The 25,188-nt window shown below is 34.8% G+C and overlaps 1 protein-coding gene across 1 annotated transcript in view; it reads left to right on the plus strand.

Moving 5' to 3' along the window:
- Window positions 1-5,374: 5,374 nt before the first annotated feature.
- Window positions 5,375-25,188, plus strand: part of LOC137398120 (E3 ubiquitin-protein ligase rnf213-alpha-like) — an 89,106-nt gene continuing 69,292 nt past the window's right edge. The window contains exons 1-12 of the mRNA XM_068084229.1: window positions 5,375-5,491; window positions 7,514-7,630; window positions 8,669-8,826; window positions 10,336-10,418; window positions 15,064-15,221; window positions 15,591-15,689; window positions 17,194-17,364; window positions 17,868-17,890; window positions 18,059-18,208; window positions 20,205-20,436; window positions 23,094-23,264; window positions 25,015-25,187. Of these exons, the coding sequence (XP_067940330.1) occupies window positions 5,387-5,491; window positions 7,514-7,630; window positions 8,669-8,826; window positions 10,336-10,418; window positions 15,064-15,221; window positions 15,591-15,689; window positions 17,194-17,364; window positions 17,868-17,890; window positions 18,059-18,208; window positions 20,205-20,436; window positions 23,094-23,264; window positions 25,015-25,187 (1,640 nt within the window). The 5' untranslated portion in view covers window positions 5,375-5,386. The remainder of the gene's footprint in view (window positions 5,492-7,513; window positions 7,631-8,668; window positions 8,827-10,335; window positions 10,419-15,063; window positions 15,222-15,590; window positions 15,690-17,193; window positions 17,365-17,867; window positions 17,891-18,058; window positions 18,209-20,204; window positions 20,437-23,093; window positions 23,265-25,014; window position 25,188) is intronic.

The raw sequence follows: 25,188 nt of genomic DNA on the forward strand, positions 1-25,188 counted from the left end.
ACATACCGTTAAACCTCTATTTGAATGCCATGGCACTCTATTTTTCTACCCTTTCTCGATATTGCCATTTAATTCCAGGTGGCGTTCAAATAAAGGGTGGCGCTGTAGCATTGCCTAGCTTTTCAGATTTTTGAAATGATAAATTTAACCCTTTTACAAGTGAAGCGATACTAATGTCGCCTATATTTTACACTGTTTTTCCGGCATTTTTTTTTACATTGTTTCTAAAAAATCTTATATATGCTGAAGTATCAGGATGAGTGCAAAAAGCAACTACCTTGATTATAAAATGTTAGCGTGGTGCTGCTATTAAGTATTTCAATTCGCTTTCAAAGTTTTAAAGAAAAAAACGTAAAGATTCGTAGTTTGAAAATGGACATAAAAATTTTATTTTTTAAAAGCATTTTTAATTTTTTAAAGTTAGAATACACCAAACAATGGCTGCTATTACGTCGCATGGTGTTTCTGAAGAGTATTCTTATAGTTCATCAAAACATTTTAAAGTCTTCCGGTATGACAGTATGCCGCATTATGGACGAATCTGAAAACAATGAATATTGCTTTAGACATTCGTAACTTTGAATCAATGTAATCAGCGTAATTTTGATGAGTATATTTTAGTACTACTAGTATTCTATGCTAGTACAAAATTCTAGTCACTAAAATCATGGCTACCACGAGCAACAATGCGAAAAATTTTTATTGTCATTAATGTAAACGAGTCATTATTAACCGTTTCGCGGGCGAATTTTCAGGACTATATCAGGCCCCTGTGGGCGAATTAATTTTCAGGAAAATCAATTTTTTTTAAAAGGTTTATACACTCTTTTGTATGTTATTGTGTGCATATATCTATGTATAAACATGCATATGTATTATATTATTATTAAGAATACATGTATATGTCCAGATGTATATATATATATATATATCTATATTATTAATGAATAAAAATGTATGGCATAAAAATATTTATATATGTATGTAGATCTACCAAGATAAATATATATATTGTATATCTTTTTATGATACAAGTGTACACTTTAATAAGCACAATTTCTGTACAATATGTCCAGAAGCATTCTTTTTACAAAGGCCTACATCACAGCCTTTGCACCAGGTGCTTATTCTTGTCTTTTTGTACCAATCACACAGCATCTACTGGAGTAAATACTAGACCTGTCACTACTACAAACTGATGAATTGTAGGAGATTTATCTCTTTTTATATTGGTAATATTCTTCCAGGCACCAACATCACCCCACCAACCTCATCATTATTACTGCTACCAGCTTTTTCATCAATATCACTTCCAGATGTAAAATAATTACAATCACAATTTGAACCTGATTCATTGTCATCTCTGGCTACTAAATATAAAAAGTCACAGTCAGCTGCGATTCTTTTAGTAACTCCGGTACTAGTACTTGATGTAATAGAATAATCACGCAGAGTTCTCTTAGAAGTCGTCATGGCAATAAACTAAAATAAAACTTTCGAAGCTTTCAGTAAATAACGGCTAAAACAGAACCAAAAAGAAAAAAAATAAAAATTATTTAGAAGTTTTCTAATTTTTTTCGAAATTTTTATTCATTTATTATTGCTAAAAACGATCGTTTTGTGCAAATAGAAAATTTTTTTAGAGGCTAACCGAAGCCAATATATCATAGCTTGCTATCGATCAAAAAGTAAACAAAAAACGGCATTTAGCTAACCAAAAGCCGTAATAAAAGAAATATATTTCTCTAGCGACAAAATTGTCGTTCTGCCCATTTGAAGGAGTATCGCGAAGCGACAAAAATGTCGCTTTGCCCGCGAAAGGGTTAATACTATTTTGACATTTTTTTACTGATCACTTTCTATTATGGGTTCATAAAGATAAAAAAATGTGAGATTGGCAGGCAAATAGAGGTGGTGTTCAAATGAAGGTGGCGTTCAAATAGAGGGTTTGTGGTAAATTATAATTCAGTGTCATTTGATACAAGTTAACAGTTACAATCTTTTTGCTAATAATCAAAACCTGATCTTTGTACATTTTGATACTTGAAATGTTTTTAAATGATTAGAAGGTTTCTTACTAAGTCCATTGCAAGATTTGAGATTACAGGTCAGAAATAAATTACCAAATAGTAAGCGGCGCGTGTGATCTTTCTTTACTTACACACTTTTAAAAAGAAAGTTGGACAATTATTCCACTTCTGCAGTATTTTGGCAGTTTAAAAACCTTGATATATGGTTAACAACTTTGTATGATTTAATGGTAGTCATTTTTTAGCTAATGTAAAGAAATCGTAGATTTTGGCCAGTCTAACGACTGTTGTAATCTAGATACTTTATTATTGCTACTAACTCTTGTGAAGTTTTAGCAATGACGGATGTTTGTAGGTTTACCAGTATATTTATAAAGTAATTATATTTGTACAGAATATACAGGTGAACGTTATTACAGGCTTTGCTACTGTTTCATAGCGGAATGGTGTTCTCTATCTCTTTTTACCGAGTGTTCCTCTTGCCTGGTTTGTGAGCCATACATCATGCATCTGGCTGGCTGGTCCTGCAGTTGTATCCACTGGGCATATCCATCTGCCTGGTTGATGCAGTTGGCTGGTCTGTTTGGCATGCCCAGTTGGCTTCTGCCACATTATTGTATGACTTCTTTAAGCATCAAAAGTGAAGTTTCATGGGATATTTTATTTATTGTTGCTCTAGCCTTGTGTGACGTTGCTGCTGCAGCGTTTGTAAATGTGCTTGGTCATTGTATTGAGCTGGTGAACATAGTTGGATTCAGTTTAAGTCGATATATTTTTACAATCTCTCAGCTGTGACAGCTGAGAGATTGTTATCTGACCAGATAGTACACAGATGCCTACATAATAACTTTATCTAACCTGACCTATTTCTCTTAATTTCTTTATTTAGCAAAGCACAGTCGTGGTTATGCTCTGTTCAACACAAACACCAATGAAATGTTTCCGCACCACAGCATGTCTGCTGATCTCTATCAAGCATTGCAAGCCAACCAGGTTCCTATTTCTGAAAACTTTGACCATCTTCAAAGGTAATAAAAGCACTGAAATATTTTCCTTGATTTTATTAGACATAAGCTTTATTGCATGAACCATGTCTGCACGAATTGTCAAGGACAGATATAATGTTCACAAATTTTAATCATGACGTATCCAGTCATAAAAAGCCAATAAACATCCATAAAAAATGAATGTCCAATCAATGTCCATAAACAATCAATCAACATATTGCACATAAATTAAATGTACACATAAATTTACATGTACAGGTACCACATTAATTACACATTAGTTGAAAATTAATATGTAATTAACCTTGGAATAGGAATAAAAATAAGGACTTTAAAGTTGTTTTGTTGTCTTAATGTTAAACTGTGCTTAAAGCATGATGCTATGTAAAAGTAAACAAACAAGCAAATAAACAGAGAAATTTGTAAAAATTGTTTAATAGAGTCATTAGTCATTAGCTTTATTGTTTGAACCATGTCTACAAAAATGATCACTTTTGCACCAAGTTGACTTGAAAGGCTCTCATCAGTTTATTCATCTTGTGTTCATCTATTTCATCTGACATCATCCAGTAATGGTGTACCAAAAAACATTGTATTAACTTATCAACTTTTGATCTCAAATGTGACATATTGAACGTCATTAAGAACCGTGTTTGTAAATGTTTTGTAAATGAATGTTGTAAATGTCTCAATCAAAAGTTTGTTCTAAAACCTGTCGCCCTTAAAAAAGACTAACTGTATTTGGTTGAACAACATTGAATAATACGGTTTGATAAAGTTTCACTCTACATGGTCAGCCTTTAACTTTACAAGCCAGCACTAATATTAGCAAATGAGTTTCATGAAGTTGGAAACAAACAAGTATGATTTGAAGTATGATTTCTTTTATCAGTCATTATTAGGCTTTATTTGTTTTGTTTGTCATCCAGTTTTGGCATAAGGTATGTTCATAGAACCAAGAATTTGAAGAAACAGTTCACATGCCTGATTTTTTAATAGAACCAATCTCTGTCTTTTATAAAGTCAACCTCATTGTTATTGGCATTGTTATAAATCCTTTATGTAGAACCACTTTATGTAAGTTACCACTTGTCAAAATTCATTCAAATATGGAGAGTTCATTTTCAAAATCAGCTATTTCGATGTTTTCTTAAAATTCAATATTTTTGCTCTGATAGAATGGTCTAGCCTCAAGTTTTAGCATGAGGCATTTCTTTTAGCTCAAAACAAGTTATTTTCAATATAAAACACCATGTATGAAAATTTAATAGATTTGGTTTCAAATCCAGTTATTTCTAAGCGTTTATTGCCCAGACACGGATTATGGCGATTAATGCGCAGACAGTTATTTTCAGCAAATCATCTTATTGGTTCAAAATAAATAAGTCGCGATCATTTTTGGGTCAACCATTTCGCCACAGAATTTTGCTCATTCTAAAAAACTAATTAATGGTGAATATTTCTGTCATATATAGAGCTTCAATTAAAACTAGTTTAGAATCATCAGAAAATTATACACAAGAATCAATGCATTTGTTCAGCAAAAGCAATATTTATCATTTGTTTATATTCATACATTCTGTACATTCATACATACCGCACTTTTCGCACTATTAGCCTCTACATTTTTCTGATGATTTGAGCCATGCGGCTTATATAAGGGTGCGGCTAATCTGGCTTTTTCTTTCATAGCTAGGGCACATTAACCAGATTCTCCAGTTAGTGCGCCTTTAGCAGCAAAAGAAAATACGAAACAATGCCTATTGCCTAGCGGTACTGTTCCGTACGGCACTAGGTTAAAAAGCGTCGATTAATATGAAACTGTCGTTAGGCACTGTTCCGTTTTAAACAGGAAAGTTGCTGCCGTGTTAAAATGCACCATCCTGAGTTCTGCGGCCTATACAAAGGTGCGGCCTATGTATTGTTTTATTATCATTTTTTTGAAAATAAAGCCGATGCGGCTTATATAGGGGTGCGGTTTATAGTCCGAAAAGTACGGTATATTATATATATATTGCTTAATTTGTTTAATCTCATTCCAGAGTGAAGCAGCTTAAAAAGCTTAGAAGCATTATGGCAAAGAATGTTGTGCTGCGTAATGCAGCGGCGAAGAAGTCAGTTCCTGCCATTTCCCAGAGACCTGTAGAGACACAGATGTTCTCCGACACGGATGATCCTGACCCTAACTATGTGTTGACGATGGACAATGCCAAGAAAATCTTAGCTATCCATCAAAGACTCAGGTGAACACTAGTTTCATTCAATAGCTAGTCTTCCAAATGCAGATTGTATTTGTGTGTCTGAAAATCTATGCGTTTATGTTGTAGAGTGAACATTCCTGTGATAATCATGGGGGAGACTGGCTGTGGCAAGACAAAGCTCATAGAATTTATGTGCAAGCTGCAGGTGCCCACTGAACTAAAGAATAAGATGAAAACAATGGAGATACTCAAGGTTAGGTTGACTATTTCTTAAGAGTTCGGGAAACTATGCGAATTTCAACATCAATTTCAATGTATCCTGATTGTCACAATCAGGGCATTCCATACTTCAAGTCTTTAGAGGGTTTGACATTTTTTACCATATTGGGATGCCCTGGCTCAGTTGATTCAATGTTAATTAGTAAATACAGTCATACCTCGAAATATGAGTGCAGCAACATACGAGAAAATTGAGATATGAGCAAAATTTTCCTTGGGATACAAAAAATCTTTGAAATATGAACATGTGAGCCGGTTCTTGATTACCACTAAATGGCCAAGTATGCCAAATTGTGGAAAATTGACACACGGGCTCAGTCCCTGAGCGCATTAAAGCTTGACTTGCAACAAAATTCACATTACAGTTTTTTGGTATCAAAAGATTCGCCATGTCTTACTCTGTTGTGTTGTAGGTGCCACATATGTGAAAATGTGATTATAAGCTCTTAAAAGCACGAAAAGCCGCCGTAGATTGGAATCTCTTTATTTCTCTGCCGTAGTCATGAAATTTGGTTATCGTCTTGTCACGTGCTGTTCTCACAGGAGTTGAAAGGCCAATAAAAAGCTCAATATAAAACTTATCGTAGCACTAGTTTATGACAAACACTTCGGGTTTTACCGAAGACCCCGTATCAAATATAGATGCCCGCTACTTTACAGATTTGTTTCGGTTTGGTCTAATCGGCAAGTCGTAATCTGATCATGTGACCCAATACTTCGCAAATAATTTCTGCAGCACTTTTTGATTATCACAAATGACCAACAGGCTCATCATTATCAGACAATGATATGTACTCCTTCAAGCTAAGGCTAAAAAATTAAACAAGTTTTTACGGTAAGTTATAAGATATCAGCGCTAAAAGTGACAGCATTAAAATGACGATAAAACAGACGCGTAAGAACAATAAACATGGTTTTATTGAATGCGTAAAGTATATTTGTGAAAATATTTCTACGAATAAGGTTGCATGAACGTGTAAACAGAAACCATCTAACACAGCTACGTCACATTTGAGCCGTTTTGGAAAGAGAATCCAAACTACGGCGGTCTCGTGTGGCTGCGATTAACTGTTCATTTTTGAGCTTTTAAGAGCTTGTAATCACATTTCCACATATTTTGCACCTACAACACAACAGAGTAAGACATGGTGAATCTTTTCATATCAAATAACTGTAATGTCAATTTTTTGCAAGTCAAACTTTAAGCTAATAAGTTGAGGTATGGCTGTAGACTAAAAGATGAATTTTACAAAAATTCTTAGCATATTTTATCAGAAAGTATCGGTATTTTTGTATCATCCAATTAACTATCAATGATCTAGTACTCTAGTAGATCTTTTTAGATCTATCTACTGTTTTCGATCCTATCGGCGATTTTTCTCTCAACGCTCACGTCAAGCACAAGTGCGATTGTGACATCTATAGTTGCAAAGTGACTGACAGAATCGAGTTGGAGGCATTAGCCGATATCTACTATAGCAACTAGTGGCGTAATTTTCCACTAATTTTTTTTCTGCACGTTTCCATGACGATAAAGTTTTGTTCATTTTAATTTTGAAATACCCTGGCAGTCAGATCACCTCAAGCATAAAAAGCAACCGTAAATGTTAGAAAATACTTATATAGTTTGTTAAAACCTATCAAAACTCTGCCAATTCATCTTCAACATAGTCAAGCTGCAGCTTTCCAAAACTTAAATAATGCATTTTATAAACAAAACATCTTTTAACCAACATTTTTTTTAAAGAATGATGTCTTATTTTCTCAAAAAATGTTTCCTTGAAGGGCTGATATTACATTCCCTCTGATCAAACTCATGAAGTGAACAATTTAATTTTATTTCTACGATTTTAACAGCAAAATAATACAGGTAATGCTAATACCACCAAAACAGCACTAGATAAATGCTATAAAATGAATTGCATACAGAAGTTCAGTAACTGTGTAGCCTTATATATTTCATGATTGTAATTATAATATATGTTGATTCATTCAGATCCATGGCGGGACAACTGAAGAGGATATTATACAGAGGATTAGAAAATCCCAGGACCTTGCTAAGACCAATCAAACAATCGCTGAAGATTATGCTAATCAATTTGACTTCAAACAGGTATTATAATAATAATAATAATGGCATGCTTCTGTCATGTAGTGACAATGCTTGGTAGTGTTCTCTAGGTTTTTATAAGCTACCCTGGGTGGTCCTAACACTTGTCAAGGGCTTCTTCTGGAACTGTCAGATTAACCTGAAGGGATACATTTTTGCAACACGTTCAGTCTGACAGAGCCAGGTAGCCATTCCACTTGTCCAATGTGCGAAGGACAGAGGTGGATCTTTAACGTGCCCACATTGTCAGTGTGGTACACGGGGCCTCCAAGTTAAGGTCTAGATCCGAAAGACCCAGCAATGTAGGGTTGAAAGCTTGCTGAGAGCTTTTTGTCAGATTGGCATTAAGCATGGCTCGAACCACCAACCCCATGGTTGACAGTCAAAGATGATACCACTTTGACTGTCACTTTGAAACAGGTATTAGCAGAGTTCATACAGTATTCTATTCTCGTAAGATTTACTTTATTGTATTATAATAAGATTGGTAATTTTAATTATAATATGTAAATTATATTTTGAAAATTATATTTTATTTTTTCATAAATTGAACGTGTTGAATTGACAGGCTTTTCACAATCTAAAACTCGTAGCAATTTTTTATTACAAAGCTTTTCGTCTTTTTGAGCTGACTGAGTGTGCTTTTAGCGCTACAAAGAGGATTAGTATGGTTAACCTCTAGTGTCTCCTTTCACTCTGAAGTGCTATGCTTGTTCTTCCCATTGCCAATGTTGCTATATAATTTATTATTAATTGTACCGATCAAATTAGCGATCAAATTTTTGCTTGTTTATCTACCGTCTTAGAGTTGAGTTCCATTTTGTGTTTTGGTTACAAGAATGCTTGAATGATTGGATTTGGCATCAGTTTCTGAATGTTAATTTTTAATCTCAATTTTAGTTAACAATCAAGTTTACTGGTAAATTACGACTTACGCTGTTTAATTTTATTGACTAAATCAACTCCAATTATATCTGCTATTTGTTCTTAAACCTAAGATGCTCTCAATGTGTAGATTAATTGCTTAAACAAATTTTCTAGGTTCCAGTCATATATACTGTGCTCTTCCTGGATGAGGTGAACACCACAGAGGCTATTGGACTAATAAAAGAAATCATGTGTGACAATCGAATGAATGGAGTTGACCTACCGCGTGACTCTCGACTGAAGATTGTTGCTGCCTGTAATCCATATAGAAGGTAAATCACATAAGCACGGTGCCAATGTTGTTAGTTGCTTGTGAAAGGTCAAACTAATTAAATTGCTTAAAGCCATGCCACTGTATATGTCATATAGCAGTTCAAATTCGACATCTGAGACCATGAACCATCTATTAAATCCATTCGTTTTCAGTTTGATAAGTTTGGTAAGTTTGACTTTATGAAGCATGTCTGAAAATTTTTTTTTACGGTGACCATTGCTCAAACAGAGAGTTTGCAATTTGACCAAATTTAACACATTCTCGTTTGTAGACAGGCTCTACTCCTGATGCTATGCTATATACAGAGCACCCTCAGGATACGATTACACTGATATACAATTTTTTCACCTTACGAAGTGGAACAGGATATGATTTTTTACCTCACCTTTTTCACCTCAATCCTTTTTCACCATACAATTTCAATGAAATCTTTGCCCGAGTTCTAAGACTAAGACACCAAGTTGCTGTTCATCAAAAATGTTTTTGCAACGCCTAAAAGAGACCATGACTGATTTTCACAGTTCAGCAATTCTCATGTGTGAAACGGTAATACTTCCTCTTTGAAACCATTAGCAAAGTTGGAGTTGCGATCTCCTCAAACAGAAGGTTAGACAACTTCCCTTAACCTGCTAACAAAAATCCACTTCACGAAAACAGCATCATTCGGGCTTTCATGCCGAGTTGCGTTGAAAAAGTTCTCAACAAGTCCGCTAAAAGTTATAGAGACTGACAAACTGATAAGCGATAAAATGTTAGTGGTAAAAAGTTCAGTAAAATATTGAAAATACATATTAAAGCTTAGCTTTGAGTGTGTGTTTAGTAAGCTAAACTTATTTGAAGTGAATTCCAAGTTTATGTTATACATACGACTGCCTTCAAGGTGAGAAATCTCTGCCGGTACATTATAATGTTACATTTTATTGCAGATTATAACCGCTAAATACAATAAAGTTTCTGTAAGTAACTATAGTTACTAAGGTTAACATACTTATTTGTTACTAGTTGTTAATATTGACAGCATTTGTGTAAAATTGTGATGATTTTTACCAGGGATGTTTGCATTATATAATTACAATGGTCTCTATATCCCTACATTCAATTTTTTCACTTAATGATGCCAACCCTGGAACACATCAAAATCTTATCTTTGAGGATACACTGTATGCGTTGTTGCTGGACTTTCCCAATCTTAGCAACCCTGATTAACATTTAGGGTGTTAATACATAATTTGTTTATGGACACAGATGTGTGTGTTTATATATAGATTAGTGATGCAATACCTTCAAATAAAATAGAACTTGAGGAACAAATGCAAAGGAGTCTGTGAAATACAGATTTGAATGAGAAATAAAACTGAGTTCGTTCAAGCTAATGAGTACAGAAGGGTAAAACCGTCCGCAGCGAAAGCCAAGTTTGAGTTTGAGCCTTCTTGTTTTTATCTACATAAAATATCGATGCATGATAGTTTTTAATATCGCTTCTATTCCTTTGTTAACTTGTGTCTAGGCACAGTCCAGCGATGATTGAGAAGCTGAAGAAGGCTGGTCTGGGATATAATGTCAGTGAAGAAGAAACTATAGACAAATTTGGTGAGTTACCTGCAAAGACCTGCCAAGTTACCTTAAAACATTTTTCAAGTAAATAATGTACTTCGAGCATTATGATAAAGTTTCAGAGCATTGAGAATTCCATCAGTTGATGCCATAAAAGAGCCACAAAAATGTAACAGACGGCGCTTGGCCGCTTTTTTAGGCATTTTTTAAAAGACCGGGAATGTGTCGAGTCTGATGACATATCAATATTATCATGGCTTACGGCCTTATTACTACACTAAAAATAAAATAATCACTCTCAGTAGTACCATTCTTCGATAAATATCACCGAAAGTCCATTGATCTACAATTATTGAAACTTTCGTAGCTTCAATGTTTCTCACAGAATTGTTATAAAAAAATAAAGTTTTTGCGAAGCTAGGTTCAATGTGGGTTGTAAACATATTTTCTATTAGTTCAGCACATGCAGACAATTGCTTCCTGTCGATGAGATACAGATATGTTAGGCTAATTTACTACTTACTAAGGGCAAATGTTTTGTACAATGGTTACTAAAGCCACACCATGTGGCTTTAGTAACCATTGTACAAACAAAGTAAGCACTAGCGTTTCGAATGACCAAGAGCCACACTATGTGGCTCTTGGTCATTCACAAACGCTTTGCCTAGCCGTACCACGCTTGGCCTAGCCGTACCACGCAGGCTCATGGCGGCAAAAGAGTTAATACCTAGGCGATCAATATCCATTATGCACCATTAAATAGCCACAATGCAGTGATTAGCAAAGTTTCTTAGTCGAGGGTAAACAAAATAGGAGCTAATGCTAGTGCTGCACGATAACACGATATAATTCGATATGGTGCTATATTTCAGTGGATAATTTTATATTTGGTCAGTTTTCAAGTCGATATGAATATCGATATCGAAATATCGGCTTATTTCATTTTGAAAAAATGGAGTTGTCTATTCTCTTTATTGTAACGAGGTGACAACTCCTGTTTTTCAACCAATATTAACCAATATCCTCTCATATCGTTCATGTTAAAGCCTAACACTATATATCGAAAGAAGACAACTCCAATGTTCGATATTTTTCGATATTCGATATATTTTGAGACCAAATAATCGAATGTACATGCAAAGATATCGTGCAGCACTAGCTAATGCCCTTTTACTTACAGTCACTGCCCTTGTCACCTGTTATAATCTAAAGATGGCTGTTTAAATTTTAGCAAGAAGTTGTTAATCTTTGAGCAACTTCATCTTTAATCAGAATATTTTTATAGTAAGTAAACTGAACTTTATTCTCTATTCTGAAAATTTGCAAGTTTCTATCACATAACATTCAGGTATTGTTCATGTGCGCAGTTAAAGCGCTGAATACTATTTGTTTTCAAGTGTCGTAACACCGCATTGAAACTAAACAATGATCATAAATTCACTATTTTTGACAATACAGAAGACACCCCTATAACGTATACCTTCTATATCGTAAATTCCACATAGCGTTCATCAATTTATGCAAAGGTTTGTTTCACGTTACATAAAACAATTTCATGTAATGTAAAGTGTCAAGTCGGTGCAAGTTCTCCCATTCCATTTGAATAACGCGAATCTCATAGTTAGCCTAAAACATATTGCTTTCTCTCTTGTCGCACCGCGGAGAGAAAACCGACGTAGGACATACCGAGTACCGAGAACGACATACCGGATTATTTTTATTATGTCAGTCTAATTCGCCGAGAGAGATTGTCAGGTGGGTTGATGAGGCGTGGAGAATAAGTAGCTGTACTGTGCAATTATTCGAGCTTTAGTGCGTCAGTCTACCAATCTAAATGTCACAAGTCAGAGTATCATGGAAAGCTTTCCATTTTCCTAACCTTAAACCCAGACGATGAGCAGATGGACGGACGGTTAAACACCCCTCTTATTGTAATACGATATATTTTGTTTCACTTTATTTTAGTCGTAAAAAACATTTTTTATTATTTTTCTTTTGCAGAATAGATATTGCTGTCCATAAAAAAATAAATAAATTGACATTGAAGATCTGCACTGCCCTTAACTTATTGTAAAATTCCTGCAATCACTAACCATAAATCGAGTGAAATTGATAAGAAAAATGAGAAAAGTTGTCGATACAAACTAATATTACTACAGTTACCACCCAGTCATTAAATTGAAAAGTCAAATTTAATCTTTTTCCTTTATGAAGGGGTAAAGGGCTGAGTTTGGGAAAATCTTGGAACAAATTAAGCAATTGACATGTATTTTATTGTTTGTATAACATAGTCCTTCTAGTGATTATTAAAATGATTAAAACTCTAACTCTATTAGCTCACAGAGGTTATTACAACTTAGGAACATGGTCTCTCTATAGGGGGTTCATTATTATATTACTATTTTATTATGTTTACTAGCTGTGCTACCGGGCATTGCCCGGGTATTAAAAATCAGCTTATAAACAATGAGAGTTGCCTGTTACTTGCTATCAGCCTGGCATGTTGCCAACATATAATTTGAGTAAGCTTACTTATAAGAGCTACCAGCTTCTCATGAAGTTAGGCCATCTCCCTGCGTAGTAATGGAAAGTCATTGCCCATTTCCTCCCATGTACCGCCTGGGAAGCTATCAAGCTTGTGTGGCCAAAATAGTAAGGTCTGGTGAACTGGAGGGTCCGAAATCAAATCCTCTGGGATATGGATTCTCAGTTTTAAAATTTTAATAGTTATATCTGGACACGCATACACACATATACACAAACTTTGAGAAATATCTATATATATAAATTATAAAAACTATCAAGTCCTATTACTGTACTTTTAAGTCAGAATCAGTGATTGCAAAGTCTAGTTCTGTGGTGTTCACTAATGGCAGGCATTACTGCAAAGCAAAAGCAGCACAAAAATAAACTCAATTTTATCTCGGCGCTCGGCATAATGGAAGACAAATGAGTATCTATGAGTGACAAATGAGTGACAAATCTATCAGCCACATGCAATGTTCTATCGAATGCATACAACCCATTGCAAGTTCATAGACAGGATTTTCTAAATGGTAAATGTTGGAGTTCAAGTTAACACAACTACCATTTATAGCCTAAAATCTGCAAGTTTGGTTTCCTTGTTCTGTATACCCTTCTAAACAAACACAACATGTGTATTCGTGTAACCTAAAGGAAAAAGACTTGGAATTTTAAATAAGCTAAACTAGGAGCGTTATTAGAGAGAAACTAACACTGCTGCGAGGTTGTTATTTGGGTTAAATTTCCTCAGTAGTAACTCTCTGCTAGTAGTAGGAGTGCCAGTCTAAATAAATTCATTGAATAAGGTTCTCTTGTCTTAATGATTATGCATGAATTTTAATAAGGTGAAATTTTTTTTAATCTTCTGATCCATTCTTTGAGTTAGTCACACATTTGTAAAAATCTCAAACAGTATTAAGCTTGTTTATTCTAAAATGCTAGGCAGTTTTATAATTGAGTTTATATCTCCTATATAAGATTTAAAGGTTGACTTGCAACAAGATTCACTTTACAGTTATTTGGTATCAAAAGATTCATCATGTCTTACTCTGCTGTGTTGTAGATGCAAAATAGGTGGAAAAGCGATCACAAGCTCTTAAAAGCTAAAAAAACCAACAGTTAATCGCGGCCATCCCGAACACGCCGTAGATTTGAATCTCTTTCCAAAACGGCTCAAGTGGGACTTAGTTGAACACGATGGCTAATGTTTACACTTTCATGCACCCTTATTCGTCAAAATATTTTCATGTGTATTAAATGTGAAATAAAATCATGTGTATTGTCCTTGCGCGTCTGTTTCATCATCACTGTAATGCTATCACCTTGAACACTGATATCTCATAACCTATCATGAAAAATCGTTTAATTTTTTAACTTTAGCTCGAAGGAGTGCATATCAACATCTGATAAACATGAGGAGCCTGTTGGTCACCTGTGATGGTCGAAAAATGCTCTAGAAATTGTTTGCGGTATTTTGCAGGAAGTATGTGACCTCACATGATCAGATTACGACTAGATGAATAGACCAAGCTAAAACAAAACTGTAAAGTAGCGAGCATCTATATTTGATAAGGGCTTTTCAGTAGAACCCGAAGTGTTTGTCATAAACTAGTGTTACGAGACATTTCATATTAAGCCTTTTATTGACAAATCACGTGATAACAGCACTAATAACCACAATGTTTGAGTGGTGGACCAGGTGAAGTTTAGTACGTCGTCGAAATAAATGGTTTCCAAACTAGGTTTTGAGATTGCAGTGCTCAAACTAACAGCATTACAATGATGACGAAACAGACGCGTTAGGACAATAGACATGGTTTTATTAAATGCATGAAATATATTTGTCAAAAGATTTTGACGAATGAGGTTGCATGAAAGTGTAAACGGAAGCCATCTTGTTCAACTACGGCCCATTTGAGCCATTTTGGAAATGGATTCTAATCTAGGGTGTTTTCGTGATGGCTGCGAGTGACTGTTCGTTTTTGAGCTGTTAAGAGCTTGTAATCACATTCCCACATATTTTGCACCTATAAACATAACACCTACCAATAGAGCAGAGTAAGGCATGGCGAACCTTTTGATACCAAATACCTGAAATGTGAATTCTGTTGCACGTCAACTTTTAAAAGTTATTGAATTGCTGTTGTTGCGTCTTTAGGCAAGATCCCTATGCGCCACCTTGTGTACAGAGTACAGGCACTTCCACAGAGTCTCCTGCCCCTTGTCTGGGACTTTGGTACCCTACAATCTGAGGGTTCAACATCTCCGGTTGACAGTGTAGAGGGAGCCTACATCAAGCAGATGATCATTAAATTTGTATGTCTATTACAATCTCATACTGTATAATATTGTTTAAAACATCGGATATGTAAAACATATTTACTTGTAGCTAATAGTTGGCAACCAAAAGGGTGTAGTAATTACTTTCAATATGATTAAGAATAGTTTGTGGCTGCCTTAGCTTAACTTAAAATTCTGGAAAAATTTATTGATCACTTGTACATTCAAAGTGATACTTGTGCTATCTGTCTCTCCAATGCTGTCTAGCACAGTTTAGTTCTGTTTTTCTGATGCAGCATCGTATTTTAGTGTTCATATTTTTTACAATTTGACAACTATTGTAATATTGTATGATAACGTAATATAGTAATATGATAGCATACTATAATATTTGTACATTTTTAGAATAGCGCAAGTGAAGATGGCAACATTAGGTTTGATCACCAAACCCAACAGCTAGCAGAACTTCTTTCGATCTCCCAGCAGTTCATGCGAAAACAGAAGGTGAGGAAAGAACTCTTTGATAAAATATGCAAGAAGTCTGATATGCTTTATTGTAGCGTGGTTACAGGTAGGGTGAATACATGAAGGGTGGTTTTTTAGTTTATTTATTGTTATATTTTATTGTAATTTTTTATTGTTATATTTTATTGTTTATTATTGTTGTGTTTATTTGAACAGGTTTGATCATAATCGATTCCAATCCTACTATTTATCAAAATCGTATATTTTCCGTTTTGTCTTACGCTGCTCCAAGATGATATCCCTTTGTATGGAAAACTAATAAAGAGAAATTGAACACTTTCAAAATTTAAGCTCTAGGATTTTGCTACCTGATATGAGCAGTTACAAATGTCTAAATGCCCATAAGCATAATGCTCCAATGCCCAACATTGGAGCTAAGTTTTTTGTTAGATATTTGCTTTTTAAAATATTAAAATCATATATCCAACCTGCCTGACTATCCATTACATTCTTATTCCCCAATAAATGTATCACACACCAACACCTTGCCAATTTACATTGTAAAACAGTGCTATGCAAAAAGAGCTGTTTTCAATACACATCTAGTTTACCATACTATTGTTTGATTATGTCTCATAGTCTAACTTGTTCTAAATGCCATTGATGGTGGTAATAAAGTTAATATTTGTCTATCTAACTCAAAACAGAGTTATAATAGCTAAGCCAAAACTTTGCTAAATGAAATGTACCATGCAAAGATTAGGTCTGAACATCAATAGTTTGAAGAGGCTTATTTTATATAAATTCCTCTTACAATTCCTTCCTAAATTTAAACTAGAACACCAGACCTGGAAACAACAGCTTAGTGTTCAATTCTTAGGGTTAAATTGCTCTCTGTAACTTGTCATGTCTCCAGTTGCTGTGGTTCTCTTGTCACTGGACTCAGACATTTCCAGCTAAGATCACAGAGCCACTCTTTGTACAACAATGCTCTTAAAACATGCACAGTCTCTGCTTGCAGTAGCTAAGCTGACATCTTACCTCGCTTTGATAAATTACTCAAGCAATGCTGAAAAATGCACCCATGCAATTTCCTGTTATTTCAAGAAATGTATAGACAGTTCTTCTAGTGCTCAGAGATCTATCAGCGAATTTTAATGCAGTGTAGTAGTTTGATAAATGGTCAGAATACCCATTGTTAGAACACAACATTAGGGCTTCATTTGGTTTCAACATTTTCGGATGAAAGATATACTACTCATATGCTCTATTTTGTGAACATTTGTTTGAACATATATACATGTATCTATTTTGTGAACATTTCTTTGATCAAATATTATAACCATTGCATGATTCTATTTTGGTCTGTCGGTTTAAAATTAGCCAATGAAAATTTCAGTAGAACTTTTTGGAGAGTTGGCTCATTATTTTTAATCATTATTTTTATTATCTTATAAATTATAAATATATTTAAGTTTTTATATTAGCATCCACAGTTTGTTTGGAAACCCAACTCATGATTCATTAGCACGTGTCTTTGCAGGATGAGTGCAGCTTCGTGAGTCTTAGGGACATCCAAAGGTTCCTTGATGTAGCCAGCTGGTTCTACACTAAGAGGAGACAACTCTTTCCTGCAATGGACAAACTGTTGGAGCCAGACCCTATTTTAACTATAGCAGAAGGAAATGGTGATGCGCTTCCCACGTATCACAAGGTATGGCATGGCTTTTATTTTCAATCACTGCGAAGAAAATAAAATGCTTGGTTTTTGATAAATGTTGGCCATCATTGTGAGAGTTAGAAATGATTATGAAATACGTGCCTAATTATGGTAGTAGGCTTAAATTCTGCTGTATTTATGATAGTAGTGTTATAGTTTTGGTATTGTGGGAATATGACATCTCAAAGAGATGTTTTGAATCGCTCACTATATGCAGGCCATAATAACATGCCGCCCAATTATAAAATTTTTAATTTAAAGGTTCTTTAAATTAATACGCAATTCTCAGTCCATTCTACTCAACATCTTACTCTAACTAGAGGAAGGGAGGGGGGGATTGGGTACTATTAGTGCAAATACACTGCATGTAAAGTTGTATGTGACGAGTGAAAAGGCACCAATCTTCACGCATGTCCATTCAATTACAGACTTATTACTGGCATAGAGTACTATTGTCAACCATGCACTTTCTTGCGTGTGCATGCTCTTTTCGTGAGAACAAAAACCGGACAGATCAGAAGTTAAATTTTTAAGTTTTTTGGAATGCAGTTGACCATCAATTTATTATTTAGCAAATTGACTACCTACCTATTCGAATTGAACGAAATTAATAACTTTTCAGCTATTTTACTCACTATATCAGTTATGTATTTTATTCTTTGATTTAGCCCACTGATGTGGTAAGAAGTATCCTGCTCGCAGTTGGGGTTTCCTATTTGGCCAGACTAGAACCTTCTACTAGAACAGCCTACATGAAAACTATCAGTGGAAAAATCCGTCAATTGATGGGAAGCTACATTGTGGATGGAACTGAATGCTTGTCTCAGCAAGTTAGCATGTAAGAAACTAACTAGATGAGTAATTGGTAATTTCTTCGACGTGTACACTTCATAACTAAAGTTTACTTTGCACACAATGTCTTCTGTCACTAAATTGCATGATCCGCAAGTTTGCATAATTCGCATGATGGAAATGGCAAAAATCCGCTAGTCAAACGAGGTTTGTTTCTAACCAATTTTCACCCAATTTTTCATGCATCTTTCATGATGGACAGGCACTTGCGGATGATGCATCGCACAAAATTTCACGTAAGCTATTCCATTTTAAACATTTTCCAAATTTCAGTAGTTCATATGTCGATTTGAACAGTTCCGAATGCACCGCCATGACCTCTGGCATAGATATTCTTATTCCTTTTAGCACAGCATCTGCGTTAATCCACGACATGCGAATGTCCATTGAATTTCTTATCGCGCAGTTACTCAGAATGCGCACAACTCCAAATTCGTGTCGTGGATTCGCATAAAGGTGTTTTTCAGTTTTATTCAAAAATGGCTGCAAACATTCAGAACATTATTTACTGATGCGGCATCAATCCTAGGTAACTGACCATTCATGGCAACTTGTTCCAGATCACACTAGTTTAAAATTTACTAGTTTGATAATCTTTTCCACATGTTTACATCTATTAAAGTCTGTCTCAATTTAGCTTCTCTAGTGGTTTAATCGTCTTCATAATCAGAGCTCTGTCCGAAGCTACTCTAAGAATGTTAGGAAAAAAGATTGTATCACTGTATTCAGGAATCGAATTTGGATTCAAAGCTAATAGCACTACCACTGCACCATTTTGCAACCTTGCAACATCTCAGAATAATTGTGCACATAGTTATTATGCCTGATGATCTCACACTGCGCAGGACTGCCAGCGCACTAGTTAATATAATAAGGCTTATTTATGCATATTATTATATATTTATAGTTATGTAGTTATAGGCAACTATATTTTAAATAGCTAACTTTAGCAATTCATCTCTTATGAATCTTTGAAAGTTATATTTGGACATTTAAACATTGCTGCTTGCTTATAAGTTCTATTCATACCTAGCAGTTTTTGCAACATTACTTAGTGTCTAATGAGTAATTCATGAACGAAGTATATTTTTACTGTAGTGGAATTAAACGAATTAAACATTTGTTTGATTACTATTTTAGAAAAACATTTTTATATATACTACTACCTTTGCAGTCTAATGTGCTGTGATCGATCCTCTGTGATCACATGACCAGCTGTCAAATTTCGCTTAGAATTATCCAACTGATTTTGATGAAATGTTTCTTAATTTAATTGAAAATCAAGATTGAAAAAACTCACCTCTGATTGGACAAGTGGAGGTCTTGCCAACATCTATGCCCAAACTGCGTGTGGTAGGCCATCTTGAGAATCTATATCAAGCATGCAATCGCATGGCGTCTGCTGACACTGGACACTGTATGTTATTTTGCCTACATCTCCATCCAACTCGAGCGCTGTCACTCTGTTAACCTGACTCCCTTTTGTGATGTCCTATCAAAAGATTTCAACCAAGAGCTTATTTTGTTATATTAAATCAAGTTATACTATATTATATTGCAATGAATTACATGTATATTAAATTGCATAGTATAAAATAATATTATAAATCTGGTGGGTTACGTTTTACTCGTAATATCAAGCCAAAGAAAGAGGGTCATTACCGACTTTGATTGAACTACCTTGACCTTGGGGTTTAGGAACTCCTGGTACCTTCGATTTTTTATTTTAGTTAGTTGTAATATTTATATTTCCAATAATATTTGTATTTCCAGCAACAAATAGTTGTATAGTCATGAGAAGTTTGTTTGACTCTTTCGCTACCCAATTCATTTTTGTACTGGAACATAATTAAATATTTCGTGAAACCTGATATTCAGCATAAAATTGTAGATCAGCTGTTGCCATAAAAAGGCTACAAATATGTTACAGAATGGGTCCGAACGCTTTTTCGCTTTTTAATCTAATTTACCTCTGTTGACAGGTGCCAGGACCTGTTCGCCAATGAGGTTGTTGACCCAGAGCAACACAAGAACATAGCCAAGAACAAAGCACTCAAAGAAAATGTCTTCATGATGATAGTCTGCATAGAGACAAGGATTCCTCTCTTTGTTATTGGAAAGCCTGGCAGTTCCAAGTCACTCTCTAAGTCAATGGTTGTGGATGCCATGAAAGGAGATGCTTCAAAGAGAGATCTGTTCAGGACTATGAAGAATGCAAGTAGCATGAGCTATTATCAGTTTCTATCCTGTAATGCCTGCTATATGTTTTTTATTGCAGTTTTTGTACGAAATAAACTGTACTCCCTTGTTGGAAAGCGAAAATTTTTATTTAGTACATTGTTACTCATGGCAAATTTAGTCAATTGCCATAAATTATATATCAATTTATTTCTCATTTTGACCTGTTTTCAAATATTTAAACCCAATATTAAATATATAGTAAAATTATATTTCTAGATTATGGAGGCTAAATTCTGAACATTTCATTTTTTATTATTTGAAAATAATACAGTGCACCCTCGAGATACGATGTTAATTCGTTCCAGGGTTGGCATCGTATGGTGAAAAAAGCGTATATTGGGGTATAGAGACCATTGTAATTATACAATGCAAACACCCCCTGGAAAAATCGTCAATTTTTTTTTATAAAAATGTGTACATATTGACAATTAGCAACAAAATAGTATGTTGACTTTAGTAATTATAGTTACCTACAGTAACTGTATTGTATTTAGTGTATTTTAATGGTTATGATCTGCAATAAAACGCAAAATTATAATGTGTGTACCAAATGTAGTACGTACGGTAAGGAGTTCTTGCCTTCAAAAGGTACGCATAACATAAACTTTGAATTCACTTCAAGTAAGTTTAGCTTGCTAAGCCTACACTTAAAACTAAGTTTTAGTATGTATTTTGAACTATTTTACTGAATTTCAAATTTTTATCACGAAATTTTATCCTTCAGCAGTTCCTATCTTCACTTTCACTATCAACTTTAGCCTATCTGGTTGAAACCTTTTTCAACCTAAATCAATGAGGCTGAGCGATGCGGTTATGGAAAGCGGCCTCTCGCACACTTTACCATTTAATGGCTACTGAAAAGAAAAATAAAAATATATTTTCTATACTTGACGTACATACCTTTGGAGTAACGTGGCTTCAGCTGGTACGTGTAGCGGGTAAAGCAGAAAGGAGGCAAAAACGTATCAATGCTAATTATGGTGCTGTACACTTGTAAATAAATTTAAAACGTAATGAATTGGAATTTTTAGCAGGCTAAAAGAAGTTGTCCATTCCCGTCCAATTTTTCTTTTTCTACGAAAAATTTGATGGTGCAATGCAGAAAAATGCTAGCTAGCGCTTGTAAAAGGATCCAGAGAATGTGGTACAGTAGTTTGTCTTGTATGAAATGTGCACAAGAATCAATGTAACCATACATACAAAGTTTGTACGAATTTATACCCTATGGGGAGACAGGGCTTTAGCAAGTTTCAGAAAGTAATGTGGATGCATCAACTATCTTGAGTAGCTAGTTATATGAGTTACATACATACATACATACATACATACATACATACATACATACATACATACATACATACATACATACATACGTTGAATTGTATTCACGTAGAAGGTAACAAGCCCATATGCAAAGACATGGCTAAACAAGAAAATATAACATAAAATCAAAAGGAAACAAATTAAATGAATAAAATATGAAAAACATGCCACACAAGAGATGAATAATATATATTATACATGCATTGTTTTAATGTACCAGTCCACATCAGTAAATTAAACACTGGAAATGTTTCTGCGAATGTGAGATTTTCTGTATCTTCTACATCCTCGCCTTTACTAAATGGTTGCTCCTTTTGAATGCTGATCGCGTGCATGACCTAGCTCATTCAAATCTTCAGTCGGAAGCTCTTTCTTGTGCTTGCTTTAATGGAGTTCTTATTTTAATAATAATTTCAAATGCTGATTGGTTGCGATCATATTCCTTAACAATGTTAATAATACGGGTCCCTTCTTCTTATTTACGACATCCAACTTTGTTGACATAGAAATAATTCTTCCTCCATTTTGTAACGTTTGTATCGGTCTCAGATTCCATAGATAACGAATTAAATGTAGATAGTTGTAGTTATATACGTATGCTGACTTAAAAGTTTATAGTAAAAGCTATAATAACGCTACAAATGAATATTTGCTCTCGCTTGTGTATTTTACACGAAATTTTCCACGCGGACATGAGAGAAGTCGATCATCGTGTCTCTTCTAAACGTTCTAAGAATGTTTTCGGCAAACTATATTTCGGTGTCTTTTTTATTTCGACGTGTGTTATGAGCACACCGACGGCAAAATTTTAACTCGGGCGAAACTTTTCTCAAATTCGTATGGTGAAATAAAATTCGTATAGCAAGGTGAAGATATCACAATGTTTGACTTCGTAAGGTGAAAAAATCGTATATCAGGGTATTCGTATCTCGAGGGTGCACTGTACTCTGTATAAGACTAGATTTTGAAAACAAACAATTTATGTGTATCAATTTTAGAAGCAAAGCAATACATTATTTCGTGAAACCCGGGGATATGTAATTCAGTCATTTTTTGTTAAATTGGTTCCAGAAACTGCGCCTAATCTGATTTGGCTGCATTATATGCATTATTTGATGGGATATTTTGAATCTTAACCAGACATGAATCTACTGGTAAAGAATTTATGTTTGCGTAATAAAGTGAAGATATATAAATATATTATAAATATATATTTATGTTTGGGAATAAAGATGGGAACAACAAATAATTAATAACACATAATAATGAACACTTTTGTGTTTTATTAGTACCTATGTTTGTTGTAGACTTATGTGGTATCCTTTCAATGCAGTCGTCATGCCACCCCATTAGGAATCGTCAACGTATTCAAAGAGTGTGCGTCCTTTCAGGATCGTCAAGATTTGGATAAGTTTGTATCAGTCGTCGTTCTTGATGAAGTTGGATTGGCTGAGGACTCCACTAATATGCCTCTCAAGGTGGCTTGTTATCAGATTATGAATGCAAATTATATAATAAAGCGTGTAGACCATTCTTCTGGCACCATGCTCACAATTAGATTTTGAAGCTGCTGTATCTTTTTAGTTGTCTTTTTGCTGTACCCTAGGACACTTATATTTCGCTAGTATTTAGTTTCGTGAGTAGCATACAGAGTAAAATTTCGCTGCAACTTAATTTCGCAGCTCTGATGAGTGCGAAAATATAGTGATGTGAAAATAAATGCGGTGGAACAAACATCATTAGATTCCTCAGGTCCAGTTCACTGGTACGAAATATTTTTCCATTTGGGACTACCATACTTTTCGGACTATAAACCGCACCTCTATATAAGCTGCATCTGCTTTATTTTCCAAAAAACGATAATAAAACAATACATAAGCCGCACCTTAGTATAGGCCGCAGAACTAAGGACTGCGCTTTTTAACGTGGCAGCAACATTGCCATTTAAAACGGAACAGTGCAGAACGGCACCGTTTCGTATTATCCAACGCTTTTTAACTTAGTGCCTAACGGGACAGCACCGTGAGGCATTGTTTCGCACTTTCTTTCACCGCTAGAAGCGCACTAATTGGAGATTCCCGTTAGTGCGCCTTAGCGGTGAAAGATAAAGCCACAGATTAGCCGCACATTTATATAAACTGCATGGCTCAATTCATCAGAAAAAAGTAGCGGCTAATAGTCCGAAAAGTACGGTAGTTTGTATTTGTGAACCGAAGGTAGAAATGTGTAGGCGAGATCAATAATGCAATTTGATCGCTTGCTGCCATTTGTCTCCTGGACTATCAATGACGTCAAGGTCCCTGCCGCAGTGACTGATGTGGTACCAATATTAGAATTCAAGTATTTATAGCACGCGGTGGCCATGGCTCCGGGTTGTTATTGCTTTGGGTTGGTAATAAAATCCATCACCACAATAATTATTATTCACTTTTATGACTTTCCCTACCAGACTGTCATCCTCATCAGTTACAAATTCAATGACTAAACTAATATCATCATTTTTCTTATTTGTCTAGGTTTTTCCAAAAAAACTTATTATCTTAATTTGTTTTGCCATGCTGCTCAGTCGGTGTATTAGCTATAATGAGTTTAGCAAAAATTGCCCAATGAGCCGAACCACACACGAAAATTGTCTGCATTTCTAATATGACGATTTTATTGTGAATGTCAATGAACAAAGCCATTTAATTTCGCGTTTTCGCTCATTCGTTATGATAGTTTAGTTTCGCTCATGAAATTTTCGCGAGAGGATGTTGCCGCGAAAATGCGAAATTAGATGCCGCGAATACATAAGTGTCCTAGGGTATCTGATTAGTTCGGTATTAAAGCTTTTCTCATTAAAGCCTCATGGTTCAAAAGTTATGACTACTTAAATATATATATATTTAAGTAGTTCTGTAGATATATATATTTATATATATGTGTTATATAATAATATATATATTGTTATATAACAATATATATATTGTTAAATATTAGGTTTTCCTGAGCATTTATTATATCCCAGCAAGAAATAATTGTGCAGTAAACCTTTTAAATAAACTGCTGCTATGCAATGTGGCACAATTGATGCTTAGGAATCTGTAGCAGATACTTCATTACGATGGACACAAGTTATACAATTGCCAGTTATTGCCAGAAAAGCTTATGCTTGTTCAAGTTTCATGTGTATTATTATAACAGCATTTGTTTTTCTGAACTCTTACTTAACTGGTGAACATTTAATAGGCATTACACCCTCTGCTAGAAGATGGCTGCATCGGAAATGAAGAGCCTGCCCCACACATGAAATGCGCTTTCATAGGCATATCTAACTGGGCTCTTGATCCTGCTAAGATGAACCGTGGAATTTTCATACAGATTGGCTCACCTGATGATAATGAGCTGGAAGTCATTGCCCGG

This window comes from Watersipora subatra, chromosome 6 (assembly GCF_963576615.1).
Source record: "Watersipora subatra chromosome 6, tzWatSuba1.1, whole genome shotgun sequence".
NCBI lineage: Eukaryota > Metazoa > Bryozoa > Gymnolaemata > Cheilostomatida > Watersiporidae > Watersipora > Watersipora subatra.